The sequence below is a fragment of the Somniosus microcephalus genome, chromosome 2 (genome assembly GCF_052327205.1).
Source record: "Somniosus microcephalus isolate GS21.2 chromosome 2, FLI_Smic_1.0, whole genome shotgun sequence".
In the NCBI taxonomy this organism is placed as follows: Eukaryota; Metazoa; Chordata; class Chondrichthyes; order Squaliformes; family Somniosidae; genus Somniosus; species Somniosus microcephalus.
In genome coordinates, this window is record NC_140988.1 from 12,395,372 (window position 1) to 12,414,131 (window position 18,760).

The window sequence follows — 18,760 nt, forward strand, 5'->3', positions numbered from 1 at the left end:
TAATCCTATGTTTTAAGGAGAGCATTCGATGGAATCTGGAACAGTACACATGGATTGGAGGGTAGCTAATGTTACCCCACTATTCAAAAAAGGTGGTAGAGAGAAAACGGGGAATTACAGCCTGACATCGGTAGTGGGGAAAATGCTAGAGTCCATTCTAAAAGATGTAATATCAGAGCACTTGGAAAACAGTGACAGGATCGGACAAAGTCAACATGGATTTACAAAAGGTAAATCGTGCTTGACTAATCTACTGGAATTTTTTGAGGATGTAACTGGTAAAATAGATAAGGGAGAACCAGTGGATGTGGTGTATTTGAACTTTCAGAAGGCTTTTGATAAGGTCCCGCATAAGAGATTAGCGTGTAAAGTTAAGGCACATGGGATTGGGGGCAAGGTATTGACTTGGATAGAGAACTGGTTGGCAGACAGAAAGCAAAGAGTTGGAATAAACAGGTCTTTTTCCGAGTGGCAAGCAGTGACTAGTGGGGTACCACAGGGATCGGTCCTTGGGCCCCAGCTATTCACAATATATATTAATGATCTAGACAAGGGAACTAGAATATCTCCAAATTTGCAGACGACACAAAGCTGGGTGGGCATGTGTGCTGTGAGGAGGATGCTGAGAAACTCCAGGATGATTTGGACAGGTTGGGTGATTGGGCAAAAGCATGGCAGATGCAATATAACGTGGATAAAAGCAAGGTTATCCACCTTGGTGGCAAAAACAGGAAGGCAGATTATTATCTGAATGGCAATAGATTGGGAGAAGGGAACGTGCAACGAGACCTGGGTGTCCTTGTGCACCAGTCGCTGAAGGTAAGCCTGCAGGTGCAGCAGGCGGTTAAGAAGGCAAATGGCATGTTGGCCTTCGTAGCGAGAGGGTTTGAGTACAGGAACAAGGATGTCTTGCTGCAGTTGTACAGGGCCTTGGTGAGACCACATCTTGAGTATTGTGTGCAGTTTTGGACACCTTATCTGAGGAAGGATGTTCTTGCCATGGAAGGAGTTCAGCGAAGATTCACCAGGCTGATACCTGGGATGGCAGGAATGACGTACGAGGAGAGATTGGGTCGATTGGGCTTGTACTCGCTGGAGTTTAGAAGAATGAGAGGGGATCTCATTGAAACTTATAAAATTCTGACAGGACTAGACAGACTAGATGCAGGAAGGATGTTCCCGATGGCGGGGGAGTCCAGAACCAGGGGTCACAGTCTAAGGATAAGGGGTAAGCCATTTAGGACAGAAATTAGGAGGAATTTCTTCACCCAGAGAGTGGTGAACCTGTGGAATTCTCTACCACAGAAAGCAGTAGAGGCCAATACATTAAATATATTCAAGAAGGAGTTGGGTATATTTCTTAAGGCTAAAGGGATCAAGGTGTATGGGGAGAAAGCAGGGACAGGGTACTGAATTTGGATGATCAGCCATGATCGCATTGAATGGCAGAGCAGGCTCGAGGGGCCGAATGGCCTACTCCTGCTCCTATCTTCTATGTTTCTAGGCTTAAAAGAGGAGAGAGAGCTGGAGAGTTTGAGGGAGGGAATTCCAGAGCTTAGGGTCTAGGCAGCTGAAGGAACGGCCACCAATGGTGGAGCGATTATAATCAGGGATGCGCAAGAGGCCAGAATTGGATCTTGTTCTGTTGGTGCACTGTTTTGGGGTAATTTTAACCTTTAGACGATAGTGTAATATGGGCAATGTCGAACAGGCCGTCCATTATACACCACGCCTGGTTCTCATTTCTATTGATTTAAATGGCAAGTAAAATAGTGCAAGGTGTACAATGGGCAGCAATTTCGATATTGTCCATTTTGCACCATCAGCCAAAGTTAACATCAACCCCTTCACATGCACCCATCATTTTTTGTCAGACTCGTGTTTGGTGACATTGGTGTTACATTACAGCCTGGCTTGAGCATGACTTATAACTCACATATAATTCTGGAATTCCTGTCTAAAGAGCTATTTGGATTTCTGAACTCACTCCTCAACCACACCCGCACACCCCCCATGTCCCCCCGCGACCTCCCCCTCCACCACCACACCCACAACGGCCCTCCTAAAATCTTCAATGCTGTTTCTTTCCGGAGTTAAACATCTGTTGTGAACTGTGAACCAGTGTAACTAGCAGTCAATACTTTCTTCATTGTAGTAAGGGGATGGTAAAATTAGTGTCGAGACGGGTTATGACCTCCAATGTTGCCTTCCAAATCCTAGTCGCTGATTGATCATTAGATAGCGCAGATCATCTCACAGATCATGCATCGGAGAGAAAAATAGCTGAAGGAAGCAATGAGCTATTGACTTAGTGTCTTCAGGCAGAAGGGAATTTATTGACTCATAATATCTTCGACCATGTCTATCGTCGAAAACATGCGAAGTGACCACTTTCTGGAAACAACTTTCAAATAACAGGAGCTCTATAAAACTAAGTGCGATTTATCAATAAAAATCCTTGCTCCTACAGAGTTTTATAAAGCTACTGAAAACAGTAGAACAAATCCAGCCCATAGATATTTTTTGGCCTGTTGATTCTTTAAGTGAGTCACATCACTCTATGGCTGACAGCAGCTTCCTAGTACTCATCCTATTGGTTCGTTCATCATGTGTGAATATCAATAGTGAGCGTTGATAGGCTATTCAAAAGAACAGAAGGGAACCATTCAGCCACTCAAGCCTGTTCCGCCATGCAATTAGATCATGGCTGATCTGTATCCTAATTCCATCTACTCGCCTTGGTACCAGAATCCTTAATTCCCTTGCCTAATGAAAACCTATCACTCTCAGTTTTGACATTTTCAATTGACTCCTAGCCTCAACAGCCTTTTGGGGGAGGGAGTTCCAGATTTCCACTACCCACTGTGTGAAGAAGTGCTTCCTGACATCGTCCTTTAATGGCCTGGCTCTAATTTTAAGGTTACGCCCCCTTGTTCTGGACTCTGCCACCAGAGGAAATCGTTTCTCCCTGTCTACCCTATCAACTCCTTCAACTGGAGGTGATGGAGTGGATGGGGAATTATGACTGAGCCCGATTCTGTTGTGAAGAAGAAAGAACTTGCCTTTATATTGCGCCTTTCACGTCCCAAAGCGTTTTACAGCCAATGAAGTACTTTGGAAGCATAGTCACTGCTGCAATGTAGGAAATGTGGCAGCCAAAAACCAGATAATGGCCCAGAAATTCGGGTCCCAACGAGCGAGTACGCGCTGGGTATTCACCCGTAGGCCCAACAAAAGTGCCGGTTTCGTGCATGCACTGCGCATGCACGGGAAACTGGCACTTCCGTTCCCCTGAAAGAAGGGGTTCAGAAGTCGAACGCGTGCGCCGGAGAGGCAGCGCGTGCGCATCGAACTTACGTTTTTTTTTTACAGGTTTCTCCGGGAGGGTATGTCTTCAGCAGTTACACTTTTAAAAAGCAGGCGTAAGGCCTGCTTTTAACAAGGTAAGTGGTGAATTAATTAAAATTAAAACATTTTTTCCACAGGTTTATTATTTTTAAATACTTTAAAGAAAGGTAAATTTATTTTTAGCCCCATTAGAAAATGTAATTAATTTTTTCAAAAATTTAAATGATTGTTTAAAATAGTTATTTCATGTAATTTATAGTTTATTTTAAAAATGTGATTTAAAAAAAAATTATTTGATGTTTTAGTGATGTTTTGGGGCTTATAGCATTTATAGGTTTGACAGGTCTTCATGTCAAACTTATGAATGAAGCATTCCCTGCTACCATTGGCTCTCCATGGCCCATGTGATCCCAGGGGACGCATCGAACTAACTGCGCCCCTGGGATACGCAAGCACTGCGCGCCGGCAGTTGGAGGAGGCCCAGGATCGGAATCCCATGCGGGCCCACAGCTCAACAGCCGGCGCGCTAGGTAAGTGCAGGTCGGAGGCTTGCACCCGTGGGAAGCCCCCCGACCCGAATTTCTGGGCCAATCAGATTTTAATGATATCGGTTGAGGGATAAATATTGGCCAAGTCAGTGGGGAGAACTGCCCTGCTCTTCTTTGAAATAGTGCCACTTTTATTTTGCCTGAGAGGGCAGGCGCGGCCTCAGTGTAACATCTCATCCGAAAGATGGCACCTCTAACAGGGCAGCACTCCCGCAATACTGCACTGGGAGTGTCAGCCTAGACCATGTGCTGAAGTCTCTGGAGTGGGAATGTGAGCCTGCAACATCTGACTCAAAGGCGAAAGTGCTACCCACTGAGCCACTGAGCTGACACTTACATCTCATCTCACAGCTCCATATGGATGCCCACCAGCTGGGTGTCTCCGGGTGGTAACCATGAGCGGGAATCGTGGATGATTTTTTTTATCCCCCCCACCACCTTGCTTGTGGCACCACCCACAGTCCCTTTGGAGATTGGCTGACACAGCGATTATCAAACCTGCAACCATCTTACTCTGTAGAGCTCAGTATTAAACCAGGCATCTGGGTCATGGGGAAGCCATGGCGTTTATATTTTAAGCATCCCTGATAGCTCCATGAAGTAAAACTGTAATTTAATTCTAATCCTATAATTCAAACAATAGGGTTCATACTGTAATCTGATGCTCGCCTTGAAGAATGTCAGATTGTAGAATCACACCCGTTCTCAATTTAGATCAATTATTCAGGATAGGAAATGAAGCTGATATAAGTGTAGGGAGGCAAGATGTATTTGGCAATTATCTACCACAGTTCAATTAGGAACATTTTAAAAAAACACTACCTTTACACGTTTTCATAATTCTCTGTCACTCCAGATTTAAAGGTCTTAGAGAGGGAACATTTGGAAGTCAAACTTGTATTAATTATATGTTTGCTGAGCCACATCAAAGCCAATATGTGTACTGAAACTTGGCAGCAAACCAAATGAGTATAAATATACTGTGAGAGTGTCTGGCGAGCCGCCGGCGGAACCTTGTTGTGGTAATTTTCTAACGTGGTGTCACCTGCCATGTGCAATACTTAAGGAAGATCGGGCTCCAGAGGAGTGACTGTTACAAGTTTTTGCATCAGAGAAAAATAAAGATTTATCGAACCCCCTGGACTTGGGGGGTCCAGAAATGGTGAGTTCCGGGGTTACCAGATATTGGCCCTCCGACCTCATTGTAATAGAGCAGCTGCCCGCTGGCAAAGACTGGGGAGAAATCAGGCGGACGCTAGCGTCGGAAGGGCTCTCAGGTAAGTGGGTCTGGTCATGGATGGGGGGATGTCCTGGAATTTCTTGGGCATGGATTAGGGAGCCTGGAGTCCACTGGGGGCCGGCGGGTCAGAGCTGGGAGCGTGGGCGATTGGGGGGATCGGGGCTTGGTTTAGGATGATTGGGGGGGTCGGGGCCTGTGTGAGGGCGATTGCGGGGTCGGGGGGCCTGGGTGAGGGCGATGGGGGGGTCGGGGGTCCTGGGTGAGGGCGATTGGGGGGTCGTGGGGCCTGGGTGAGGGCGATTGGGGGTCGGGGGGCCTGGGTGAGGGCGATTGGGGGTCGGGGGGCCTGGGTGAGGGCGATGGGGGGGTCGGGGGTCCTGGGTGAGGGCGATTGTGGGGGTCGGGGGGCCTGGGTGAGGGCGATTGGGGGGTCTGGGGGCCTGGGTGAGGGCAATTGAGGGGTCAGAGCCCTGGGTGAGGGCGATTGTGGGGGTCGGGGGGCCTGGGTGAGGGCGATGGGGGGGTTGGGGGTCCTGGGTGAGGGCGATTGGGGGGTCGGGGGGCCTGGGTGAGGGCGATTGGGGGGTCGGGGGGCCTGGGTGAGGGCGATTGGGGGGTCGGGGGGCCTGGGTGAGGGCGATTGGGGGGTCTGGGGGCCTGGGTGAGGGCGATTGGGGGGTCGGGGGGCCTGGGTGAGGGCGATTGGGGGGTTGGGGGGCCTGGGTGAGGGCGATTGGGGGGTTGGGGGGCCTGGGTGAGGGCGATTGGGGGGTCGGGGGGCCTGGGTGAGGGCGACTGTGGGGGTCAAGGCCCTGGGTGAGGGCGATTGGGGGGTCGGGGGGCCTGGGTGAGGGCGATTGGGGGGCCTGGGGGCCTGGGTGAGGGCGACTGTGGGGGTCAAGGCCCTGGGTGAGGGCGATTGGGGGGTCGGAGCCGTGGGTGAGGGCGATTGTGGGGGTCGGGGGGCCTGGCTTCCAAATGATCACGATTGGTTCGAAGAGGGAAGTGGGGGGTTGGCTTCAGGGAAAATAGTGGCAACATTTGGAAGATTGCTGTGGTCTCACAGGCAAGATGGCAGTAGTGGTTCGGGGGCAGCACTGGGACGTCGGGGACTCAGCGAGAAACAATGCGGTCTAATCCAATTCGGATCAGCTGTTTCTTTTCTCCAGTTTACCACGTTCAAACTATTGACATTTGGGTTCTATTTATCTCCTCTGCCTCTCTTCTCAAGGCGTTGACCTTCTTACTGAGGTGCAGTAACACAAAGTCCCGGTCACCCCACACAAGGCCACCCAAGTGGCCATTCTTCATTTAAGAACACAAGTGAGTGCTGATAGGCTATTCGAACATAGAATCAAAGACGCTTATGGCCCAGAAGGAGGCCACTTGGCCCATTGTGTCTGTGCCGGCCGACAAAGAGCGATCCAGCCTAATCCCACTTTCCAGCTCCTGGTCCGTAGCCCTGTAGGTTACTGTACTTCAAGTGCATATCCAAGTACCTTTTAAATGTGAAGAGAGTTTCTGCCTCTACCACCCTTTTAGGTAGTGAGATCCAAACCCCCACCACCCACTGGGTGAAAACGTTTCCCCATAACCCCTCTAATGCTTCTACCAATTACTTTAAATCTACACCACCTGGTTGTAGGTCATCACCAGCCCACCCAATCCTGTACACTCATGTATACACGTATACACCATTTTGAACAGGGATGGGTGGAGGCCAGCAGTTGGAACGGACGTAAGAAAACTACTAGGCACTTGGTCTAAGCGTTAAACAAAGCTTTAATCAACTGTTTTACAACATGGAGGTCCAGTTGTGTCCTTCACTAGTTCCTGTTAAGAATGTCCTGCGCAAGCTGGGCCCGTGCCCGAGTATTTATACTCTCCCTGGACAGCGCCACCCGCAGGCCGCTCAGTATCATTTCATAAGTCTTTCTTTTATGAATGACTGATTCATGTCAGGAACCCTGTTTGATTTTGCCCTCCATAGTCCAGATACATTGGGACTACCTGAAGTGACCCTCCTGCTGCCTGACTCAGACCACCACTAACTCAGCACACAGTGGGCGTTTCGGCTGGGACTTTCTGGTCTGGTTGCTTCAGCTGACCTCTGAATTTATCAACTGAATTGTCAACGGGAACTTTTAATTTTTGTTTTAGAATTGGTGTTCAATTTCATACCTTGCATGGTGGGATTTAAACTCTCAGCCATCTGGGATGCGAATCTATGACCGTAATCATGACACTACCATAGCCCCTCTGGCGAGCGGGTCAATAATTAGAGGTCATAGATTCAAAATCATTGGAAAACGATCCAGAGGGGAGATGGGGAAAAATCTTTTCACTCAGAGAGTTGTCGGGATCTGGAACGCTCTACAGATGGTGGAAGCTGATTCCATGAATAATTGTAAAACAGAGTTGGACGGATACTCGAGGATGAACAACATACAGGGATATGGACAAAGAGCGGGGGTGTGGAGCGAAGCACGACTTCTCTTTCAAAGAGCCAGCACAGGCATGACGGGCCGAATGGCCTCCTTCTGTGCTGTAAGTTTCTATGAACCTATGAATATCCCTCAAATGCCACTAAATACTCATGCTTAATTATCTTTCATTTTTAAGAACATAAGAACATAAGAAGTAGGAGCAGGAGTAGGCCATACGGCCCCTCGGGCCTTCTCCGCCATTCAATAGGATCATGGCTGATCCGAACCTAGACTCACGTCCACTTCCCTGCCCTCTCCCCGTAACCCCTAATTCCCTTATCTGCTAGGAAACTGTCTATCTCCATTTTAAATTTATTTAATGTTGCAGCTTCCGCAGCTCTCTGGGGTAGCAAATTCCATAGATTTACTGCCCTCTGAGTGAAGAAGTTTCTCCTCATCTCAGTTTTGAAAGGGCAGCCCCTTATTCTTAGATTATGCCCCCTAGTTCTAGTCTCACCCATCAGTGGAAACATCCTCACCGCATCCACCCAATCAAGCCCCCTCACAATCTTATATGTTTCGATAAGATCGCCTCCCATTCTTCTGAACTCCAATGAGTAGAGTCCCAACCTACTCAACCTTTCCTCATACGTCAACCCCCTCATCTCTGGAATCAACCGAGTGAACCTTCTCTGAACCGCCTCGAGAGCAAGTATATCTTTTCTTAAATATGGAAACCAAAACTGCACGCAGTATTCCAGGTGTGGCCTCACCAATACCCTGTATAGCTGCAGCAAGACTTCCCTGTTTTTATACTCCATCCCCCTCGCAATAAAAGCCAAGATTCCATTGGCCTTCCTGATCACCTGCTGCACCTGCATACTAACTTTTTGTGTTTCATGCACCAGGACCCCCAGATCCCTTTGTACTGTAGCACTTTGCAGTTTCTCTCCATTTAGATAATAACTTGCTCTTTGATTTTTTCTGCCAAAGTGCATAACCTCACACTTTCCAACATTATATTGCATCTGCCAAATCTCTGCCCACTCACTTAGCCTGTCTATGTCCTTTTGCAGGTTTTTTATGTCTTCCTCACTCACTGCTTTCCCTCCCATCTTTGTATCGTCGGCAAACTTGGATATGTTGCACTCGGTCCCTTCCTCCAAATATAGATTGTAAACTGTATCTAATAACACAATGAGATATCATCTCATGAATGAAAGGTATGGTTGTTACCAGGGGTACCATTTTGGTACACAATTGATGGGCAGGTTATGACTAGCTGATCCATCAGGCCTGCCCCACACCATGATGCCTGGAGCTTCATGACCAGATGCTTTCTCACTCACTCACCCCTCCCCACCCAATCCACCCATCCCTTCCCCTTTCCTCCCCCTCTAACCGCCCGCTCCCAGCCACGTAATCCTCTGGGAGAGGCAAAAAACAACCCCCCCAAAAATCACAGGGCCAATACGGGAAAAAATTCTCGGGAAAATTCCTTTCCGTCTCCCCCCACCCCCGGAGGCGATCAAAACCAGCCCAGGAGATCACACGGACCCAGTGTTATCTACAAAGACACTTACCTTCTATATGATGCGATCTCTGCCCCAGTCACGAACCAGTCCAGCTCCCTCTTGAAGGCCTGCAGAGAGTCAGCGCTCACCACACCAGCTGGCAATATATACAAGAGGCTCACTGCCAATATTCCCTGTAATTTCTTTTTTTGGTGCACGGTCCCTTTGATGGGCTGTGTGGCCCATTCAAATTTTCGCGCATGTGCGAATTCTTGCATCGAAAAGCCACGCGGCCACACAGCTTAGTGGGAACATTGCTCACTATGCTCTGGGAAAAGAAGAACCACCTCACATTCGGTCTGTTTCTACTCTTACACAGTTTAAAATCAGGTCCACGTGGTCCTCTCTAATCTGTTAAACTGGAACCATCAAACCTCCAAGCATATATTGGTGGTCTCTGTAATAATTTAAGTCAACTCAAACTGCATTATGTTACGAAGTATGTAACTGCTTACCATAGTCACTGTCATAGAAAATAATGAACTTCTGCCAGGCAAATTCTGAAATAACTTTGAGAATGACTTCATTCAGGTACACGGGCGGACGGACAGAGAGAGTGTAGTTTTCGTTCCTGCTGGTCCTGGTGAGGCCACAGCCACTCCTTGGCGATCCAGACGTTGCTCTTTGTATGTAGAGGTGTGGGATGTGCATGGCGTCCGACAAGGATTGGAGGGACCCGGCTGACATGCAGCCAATGGAGCTGACGAGGGCCAAAATGCCTTGGTTCATCAGGTCACACGCTGAGAGAAAAGCAGAAGGAAGAAATTGTGAATAAGACATTTCGCTTCCGAGGTAACCTTCAACAAAATAAACAAACAATAACTCGCATTTAAGCGTAGTGACGTAAGAAAACTACTAGGCACTTGGTCTAAGCGTTAAACAAAGCTTTAATCAACCGTTTTACAACATAGAGGTCTAGTTGTGTCCTTCACTAGTTCCTGTTAAGAATGTCCTGCGCAAGCTGGGCCCGTGCCCGAGTATTTATACTCTCCCTGGACAGCGCCACCCGCGGGTCGCTCGGTATTATTTCATTAGTCTTTCTTTCATGAATGACTAATTCATGTCATATAGCACCTTTAATGTAGTAGGAGTGAGCCTTTGGCACAGTGGTAGCATTTGCGCCTCTAGCCCAGAAGGTGCAGAGTTCAAACCCCACTCCCGACAGTCCCGGTGAGTGGAGCTGGAGCTCTGGCTTTGAATTCTAGGTTGACATCCAGTGGGCTTACTCGTGTCTGGTGGGTGTGGGTGGCGCCCCCTCATCGTATGGGTTGTAGGGAGCCCATAAAACCCTCCCGCCGTATAGGACTGACCCCCCCATCAGCTGGTATAAAAATGGTTACGGCCATGGCAGGAGGGTTAACGTGGTCAGTCAGACTGTTAATCAGCCTACGAATCCTTCCACTACTTCACATTGCTCCCCAAAGGGAACAGTGATAAGACACGGAAAGAAGAGGAATGTAGTAAAAACATCTCAAGGTGTGTTATCAAACAAAATTTGACACCGAGTCACGTAAGGAGATATTGGACACATGACTTGGTCAACAGAGGTAGGTTTTAAGGAGTGTCTTAAAGGAGTAGAGAGGCAGAGAGTTTTAGGGAAGGAACTCCAGAGCTTAGGGCCCTTATAAGCTGAAGGCACAGCCGCCAATGGTGGAGAGATGAAAATTAGGCATGTGCAAGAGGCCAGAATTGGAAGAGAGTAGAGAAACACTCTACTCTCTCTCCTCTAGATAATAATTTTCATGCTGAGAAAATAGACAAAATGCTCAGTTACTAACATACAATTCACTGGTTGTCCATTGAAACTAATGCAACTGTTCAGGATAATTGTGATTATTGATTATCTGTATTCCAAAACTGGTTGTCCTATTCTTCTTACCAATCCTTCCATCAGTCTCATGAGGCTGCTGTTATAAAAGATGAAACATTCATAGGAACAGGAGGAGGCCATTTAGCCCCTCGAGCCTGTTCTGCCATTCAATGAGATCATGGCTGATCTGTGACCTAACTCCATATACCTGCCTTTGCCCCATTTCCCTTTATACCTTTGGTTGACAAAAAAATCTATCAATCTCAGATTTAAAATTAACAATTGACCCAGCATTAACTGCTGTTTACAGAAGAGAGTTCGAAACTTCTACCACCCTTTGTGTGTAGAAGTGTTTCCGAATTTCACTCCTGAAAGGTCTGGCTCTAATTTTTAGGCCACGCCCCCTAGTCCTAGACTCTCCAACCAGCAGAAATAGTTTCCCTCTATCTACCCTATCAGTTCCCCTTAATACAGGAAACTCTCTTTTATCCGGCACCGACGGGACCGGCGTGGTGCCGGTTTATCAAAAAGTCTGGATTACAGAGAGGTATAGTAAAAGGTACGAGAGCCCCGTACACGGCCACAGATCCAGGCATCCCTGTTGCATAGCAACAGGTGCAGGAACCCCGGTTACACGGCCACAGATCCAGGAACGGCCACTAATATGAAGTAAAACTTACCTGAACCTACTCCTGAATTTTGCCGGTTAACAGAGATTTCCGGTTATTTAGGTGCCGGTAAATCGAGAGTTTCCTGTAACTTGAAAACTTCGATCAAGTCACCCCTTAACCTTCTAAATTCCAGGGAATACAACCCTACTTTGTGTAATCTTGCCTCGTAATTTAACCCTTGGAGTCCAGGTATCATTCAAACTGGTCTTTATATTCTCCTAAAATAGATAGAACACCTGAGAGGAAAAATAGCAGTATCAGAACCAGTCTTGTAAAATGCCGATGAGAGTTGACGATCCCAGCTCCCACAAGTCATACTGAAAATCTAGGAAAATTATTACACAGGTTGATGTGTCCAAATACCATAATCCCCTGTGGCATCTTGGTTACCATCAGCTCTATGTACTCTGAATGTTCTAAATCAGCAGCTGTGTGAGGATAAAGTTCACGACACGACAACTATTGCATCTGTTGCAGTCTGGCATTGTGGCACAAGGCTTCAGAGAGGGAGATTGAGGAGCGCAGGGTCATCCAGAAGGCCGAGACGAATAAGAAAAGCACAGAAGCAAAAAAAATCATGAGAAATATATAATTATAGCCGAGTCTGGAAAGAGGTGGGAGAGAGAGAACACACATTGGAATCAAAGGAAGAAAAACTGAGATAGCCAAGTCAGCCATCACACAGTCAGCCCTGGCTCAGTGGGTAGCACTCTCGTTGCTGAGTCAGAAGGTTGTGGGTTCAAGTCCTACTCCAGAGACTTGAGCACATAATCCAGGGTGACACTTCCCTGCAGTACCGTGGGAGTGCTGCACTGTCGTAGGTGCCATCTTTCAGATGAGACGTTAAACCGTCTGCCCTCTCAGGTGGGCGTAAAAGATCCAATACCACTATTTGAAGAAGAGCAGGAGAGTTCATCCGATGTCCTGCCCAATATTTGTTGTTCAACTAGCATCACTAAAACAGAATGGGCCAGAAATTCGGGTCGGGGGCTTCCCGCGGGTGCAAGCCTCCGACTTGCACTTACCTAGCGCGCCGGCCGTTGAGCTGTGGGCCCGCGTGGAATTCCGATCCTGGGCCTCCTCCAACTGCCGGCGCGCAGTGCTTGCGTATCCCAGGGGCGCAGTTAGTTCGAAGCGTCCCCTGGGATCACGTGGGCCATGGAGAGCCAATGGTAGCAGGGAATGCTTCATTCATAAATTTGACAGGAAGAGCTGTCAAAACTATAAATACTATAAGCCCCAAAACATCACTAAAACTTCAAATACATTTTTTTTAAATCACATTTTTAAAATAACTATAAATTACATGAAATAACTATTTTAAACAATAATTAAAATTTTTGAAAAAATTAATTACATTTTCTAATGGGGCTAAAAATAAACTTACCTTTCTTTAAAGTATTTAAAAATAATAAACCTGTGGAAAAAATGTTTTAATTTTAATTACTTCACCACTTACCTTGTTAAAAGCAGGCCTTGCGCCTGCTTTTTAAAAGTGTAACTGCTGGAGACTTACCCTCCCGGAGAACCCTGCAAATAAAATGTAAGTTCGATGCGCACGCGCTGCCTCTCCGGCGCATGCGTTCGACTTCTGAACCCCTTCTTTCAGGGGAACGGAAGTTCCGGTTTCCCGTGCATGCACAGTGCATGCACGAAACCGGCACTTTCGTTGGGCTTACGCGTGAGTACCCAGTGCATACTCATGCATGGGGGCCCGAATTTCCGGGCCATTATCTGGTCATTTATTTAATTGTTATGGGACCTTGCTGTGTGCAAATTGGCTCCCACGTTTCCTTCATCATAACAATGACTACACTTCAGAAGTACTTCATTGGCTGTAAAGCACTTTTGGATGTCCTGGGGTTGTGAGAGGTGCTATATAAATGCAAATCTTTCTTTCTACTTTATTTCAAGAACAGGAGACAGATGGGATCTAGAAAGCCTCTTGAGCTTTGGGGCCACCTTTCAGCTAACACTCAAGTTTTCCCAATTAAGTGTCTCTCTGGTCCAGCGACAGTGATAGCATTGGGAAAACTACTTCCATACTGACTGGATGGGGATGCGCGCAGAGGCGGAAAGATTGCAATCAGCCGACAGAGCTGATTTTATGTGCAAGATGAGAAAGTCCAAATTGCTTTATGCTAAAATGTCCTCAGAAGATGTTTATGATTTTTTTACTCTCCAATTTCATCTTCTCCTCAGAAGGAACCTTGGGGGCAAAAGTCTGAAACACGTCTACTTTTCTTTATGTTGTTTCATATTTTCACTTCAATGGATTATTTGCAGCCAGCAATTATAAAATGGAGTGAGTATTGACACCACTGTTTCAGCCAAAGAGTTGGAGGTCAGGCAGGACTTACAACAAACAAGAGTCTATTTACTCAGAAAACAGCAAACAGAGTCTATTTACTCAGAAAAACAGCAAACAGAGTCTATTTGCTCAGAAAAACAGCAAACAGAGTCTATTTACTCAGAAAACAGCAAACAGAGTCTATTTACTCAGAAAACAGCAAACAGAGTCTATTTACTCAGAAAACAGCAAACAGTCTATTTACTCAGAAAAACAGCAAACAGAGTCTATTTACTCAGAAAACAGCAAACAGAGTCTATTTACTCAGAAAAACAGCAAACAGTCTATTTACTCAGAAAAACAGCAGAGTCTATTTACTCAGAAAACAGCAAACAGAGTCTATTTACTCAGCAAACAGCAAACAGAGTCTATTTACTCAGAAAACAGCAGAGTCTATTTGCTCAGAAAAACAGCAAACAGAGTCTATTTACTCAGAAAACAGCAAACAGTCTATTTACTCAGAAAAACAGCAAACAGAGTCTATTTACTCAGAAAACAGCAAACAGAGTCTATTTACTCAGAAAAACAGCAAACAGAGTCTATTTAAACAGAATCTTCTGATAAAAGCAGGATTATTTTTCCAGCATAACATTGCGGTGAGTGAAGGATAGTTACATATTACAAATTGTGTGCATAAAATCAATCCCAGTCACTTACAGTAGGTTCTATAGGCATGATTGATGGGGGGATTACCCAATCATCTCCATTCTGGCCAGGACTTGTGGTTTCACTATACGTAGCCTTTAAAAAAAAAACCCTGTGCACCTCAAGTAAACCCATATCAACGTAATCATTAAACTACCATCACCTTGAGTTATTACCCAGTTTTAACTGTTAAACTTTTATTAAAATAATCGAGACCAACCTGAAAATTTCACTTAAGTGAGAAGCAGTTAGATTTCTCAATCTTACACAGGATTACATAGGATACACAGCACAGAAACAGGCCATTCGGCCCAACCAGTCCATGCCGGCGTTCATGCTCCGCTCAAGCCTCCTCCCATGTTTCCTCATCTAAATCTATCAGCATAACCCCCTATTTCCCTTCTCCCTCATATGCTTATCCAGCCTCCCCTTAAGTGCATCTGTACTATTCACTTCAACCACTCCGTGTGGTAGCGAATCCATATTCTCTGCCATAAAAGTTACGCCCCTACCATAGTGAACATATTTCTGTATGAATGTGGCACAAGACTTTCCTGCCGAGAGGATTTTGTAAGAGCAGCCCTTTTTTGATGTTCGCAGACTAGCGCTATGCTCGGTTTTCATTATGGCTGGTAATTCTCCACACAAGCATCTTCACAGGCTGGGATCCAAAGTCAGTAAAACCTTTTGAAGTTGTCAGAATCTGGCAGTTTCATCAATTCAGGCTGTCACTGGGTGCAAACAACTTCAAAAGGAATAATCACCTTTCAAGCCTCCTTTCTGAAGACGCTAAACCCTATAATATTGTGATGGAAATGTCAAGAACTGTAAACGTTTGGCAAGAATGGTGGGGGGAACATACACATTTTTGTTATTACATTTTCTGAACTGTCAAGAATATTGATGATGACATGATTTCACCTTTATTAAAATGTCTGGCGTTCACCTGAAGTCTTACATCTTGTTGAAGGCAAAGCAAATCATCTGGCTGGACGGTCTCGGAGGACAATGAGGTCAGAGTTCATCACGGCTCATTTTTGGGTGTCCTGCTGCATCAGGGCTGATCAGCCCCGGCTAGTTGCCATTAGACCGGGCACTCCACTGGCCAGTGGCAACACATATCCAGTGGAATGGCGATGGCTGGAGTTGACCTGCCTGTTGCTTTCGCCCTCTTAGGACCGCATCACAAGCCAAAGACACCAGCCTTCCCTCCTCAGAGCACCACGACAGTGTAACATGGAAGGCAACAGCAGTCTGTCACGGAACTATCCACCTCAGTCCCGTGACCCTGTTGCAGCCGGCCACCCTCCTGTGATACTGGCCCTCAGGCTGTATCTGGGAGCTGCCCAAGAATAGATGATAGAAAGGCATGCCTAGGCACACAGGGGAAGCACAGTGTTAGGAAAAAGTAGGTTGGCTTGTGATCACTGAAGTAAGATATTAAAAATTGGATTTAATAAGGTAAAACAAACCAGGATTCATCTGTAACACCAATATACAAAATGGAGGGAATAGGTTAATTCGTGCTCCGAGTTGAACAATAGAAGTCTGTAAAAGTTGTATAAACCCAGATAAGGTTTAAACAGGACTACGGGTTAACTGCTGAGAGATTAAAACTGTCAAAACAACCCCTTAGAAAGAGGGAGAGATATATGGGTTCGGCCACGCGAGTCGACACCTTTGCACTTAAGGGTTTGTTAAGTGTGAAGCTCAATAGGGTTCTATTCTTTTAACTAACTAAAGTGTTTTTGCTCTGTAGAAATAATTTAAGAGAGAGAGACAGAAAGTCTGCGGATTGCCCGCTTTGGAAAGATCTACTATCTTAGAGAAATACTTAAAAAGACCAAGCCATCTGACAACAGCAAATGGACGATCGTAAAGTAATAAAGTTGAGGCCCCTGGGTCATGAGAAAGTAACAGGACCAACTGATAACGAAATGTGAGATTTGTAAGCGACTGGAAGAATGGAATGTCACGGTTTTATAATTACAATTTAACTATAATTCTGTATATGCTAATAAGCTTATCCCCGCCTTTAGGGCAGGGCCTTAATTTTTGTATAACTGTGTGAACCTCAAGAGATTCGGTGGAGTTGGAGCCTTGTGTTGGGACGCAAGAGCCATAGCTCCCCAGGCCTGAATAAACCGTTTTTACTTCAATTATTGGGTCTGTCTTTCTTATAACAAGCCAGTGTTGTTGACTTTGTATATCACTTAGTCCACACTTTGGGGGCTTACATCAATCACTATGGACTTTCTTGTAACAAAACACAGACATGGCCCATGCATAGTCATGCAGGAAAGAGTACACTTATTTACTGCTCACTAACTTTTTTTAAAATTCACTTATGGGATGTGGGCATTGCTGGCAAGGCCAGCATTTATTGCCCATCCCTAATTGCCCTCGAGAAGGTGGTGGTGAGCCACCTTCTTGAACCGCTGCAGTCCGTGTGGTGAAGGTACTCCAACAGCGCTGTTAGGGAGGGAGTTCCAGGATTTTGACCCAGCGACGATGAAGGAACGGCGATATACTTCCAAGTCAGGATGATGTGTGACTTGGAGGGGAACTTGGAGGTGGTGGTGTTCCCATGCGCCTGCTGCCCTTGTCCTTCTAGGTGGAAGAGGTCGCGGGTTTGGGAGGTGCTGTCGAAGAAGCCTTGGCAATCAGGTGATGATTATTGGTGCAGTTATGTGGGAGCAAGGAGGACTGATGTTATGTTTTAGGATGGGTACTGGATGGAGGGAATTTTCCTTTTGATGAAAGTGGGAGAGAAGGAGATATGGCTCTGGTGTCAAATGAAGATTGTGGAGATTTTAGTCATGCTCTGATTCCCCTTGAAAAAAAGACTTGCATTTATATAGCGCCTTTCACGACCTCAGCTCGTTCCAAAGCGCTTTACAGCCAATGAAGTACCTGTAGTGGCGCTTCTTGGCTCTTACAGTACCTTTGAAGTGTAGTCACTGTTGTAATGTAGGAAATGCCACAGCCAATTGGGCACAGCAAGCTCCCACAAACATCAATGTGATAATGACCAGATAGGCTGCTTTAGTGATGTTGAGTGAGGGATAAATATTGGCCCCAGGACACCAGGGATAACTTCCCTGCTCTTCTTCGATAGAGTGCCATGGGATTTTTTTTACATCCACCTGAGAGAGCTGACAGGGCCTCGGTTTAACATCTCAAATGAAAAACGGCACCTCCAACAGTGCAGCACGCCCTCAGTACTGCACTAGGAGCATCAGCCTAGATTTTTGTGCTCAAGTCTCTGGAGTAGGACTTGAACCCACAACCTTCTGACTCAGAGGCGACAGTGCTACCCACTGAGCCATGGCTGGCACTGGCAGTAAATGCTGCCTAACTCTCTTTTGATCCATCCTCTCCTCCGCCTCCATAATAGCATACGAGACTATTGCGCTCCATTGAGATGTTCAAATCTGGACTGATTTACCCAAAAAGTCCCCAATATGCTTGGTCACTTAAAGGAAACCTTCCACTGTTTGCAAAAAGAAAAAGATGCAGCCTGTGTAAAATGATTGTTAGTGAGACCGCTCCTTGATTTCCATTTGCTAGGGCTTATCATGAGCGCCAAGGTGCAGAGTCAGTGCCTGCATTTCTTACCTACAAATCTTACTTTGTGTTGTTATAATTTTTGGTCACACTTCTGTGCCAACATTTACACTTGTAAATTGCTATGTCAACGTTTCCCATTCAATTTTGCTATGTCAACTGTCACGGTGTAGTTGTAGATCTTGGCCAGTATGTGGCTCTGTGGAGTGAATTTTTTTAATGTCCCTCGTCTAACTCCATGACTACTTTTTGTATGAAACAAATTATATCCATCAACTGAAAGTAGCAACACCACAAGCAATTTAGTAATAGTATTTAAATAGTCCAATGACTTTGCTCCAAATATTGGTAAAATGGACCTTTGAGATACCATGAGACATCTATGTACAGGAACAAACCCAATAGTCTTCCAGCATAAAGGCGGGTTCTTGTAGCTTGACTTTGGCTGACAAAAAGAAGTAAAGCCTTCTTGTTCTCTAACTATGTATTGATCTCATGGAATCCAGTGTTACCACACTAAATTAACAAAGAATTTATAGGGACGGGCCCCTTGGTTTAGCAAGAGACCAGAAATTTTGAGA

The 18,760-nt window shown here is 46.0% G+C and overlaps 1 protein-coding gene across 1 annotated transcript in view; it reads right to left on the reverse strand.

The window, feature by feature from the left end:
- Window positions 1-18,760, reverse strand: part of LOC147122548 (glutamate receptor ionotropic, delta-2-like) — a 1,303,876-nt gene that overhangs the window by 467,269 nt on the left and 817,847 nt on the right. Inside the window, 1 exon segment of the mRNA XM_086006579.1 lies at window positions 9,592-9,876. Coding sequence (XP_085862705.1) covers window positions 9,592-9,876 — 285 coding nt within the window.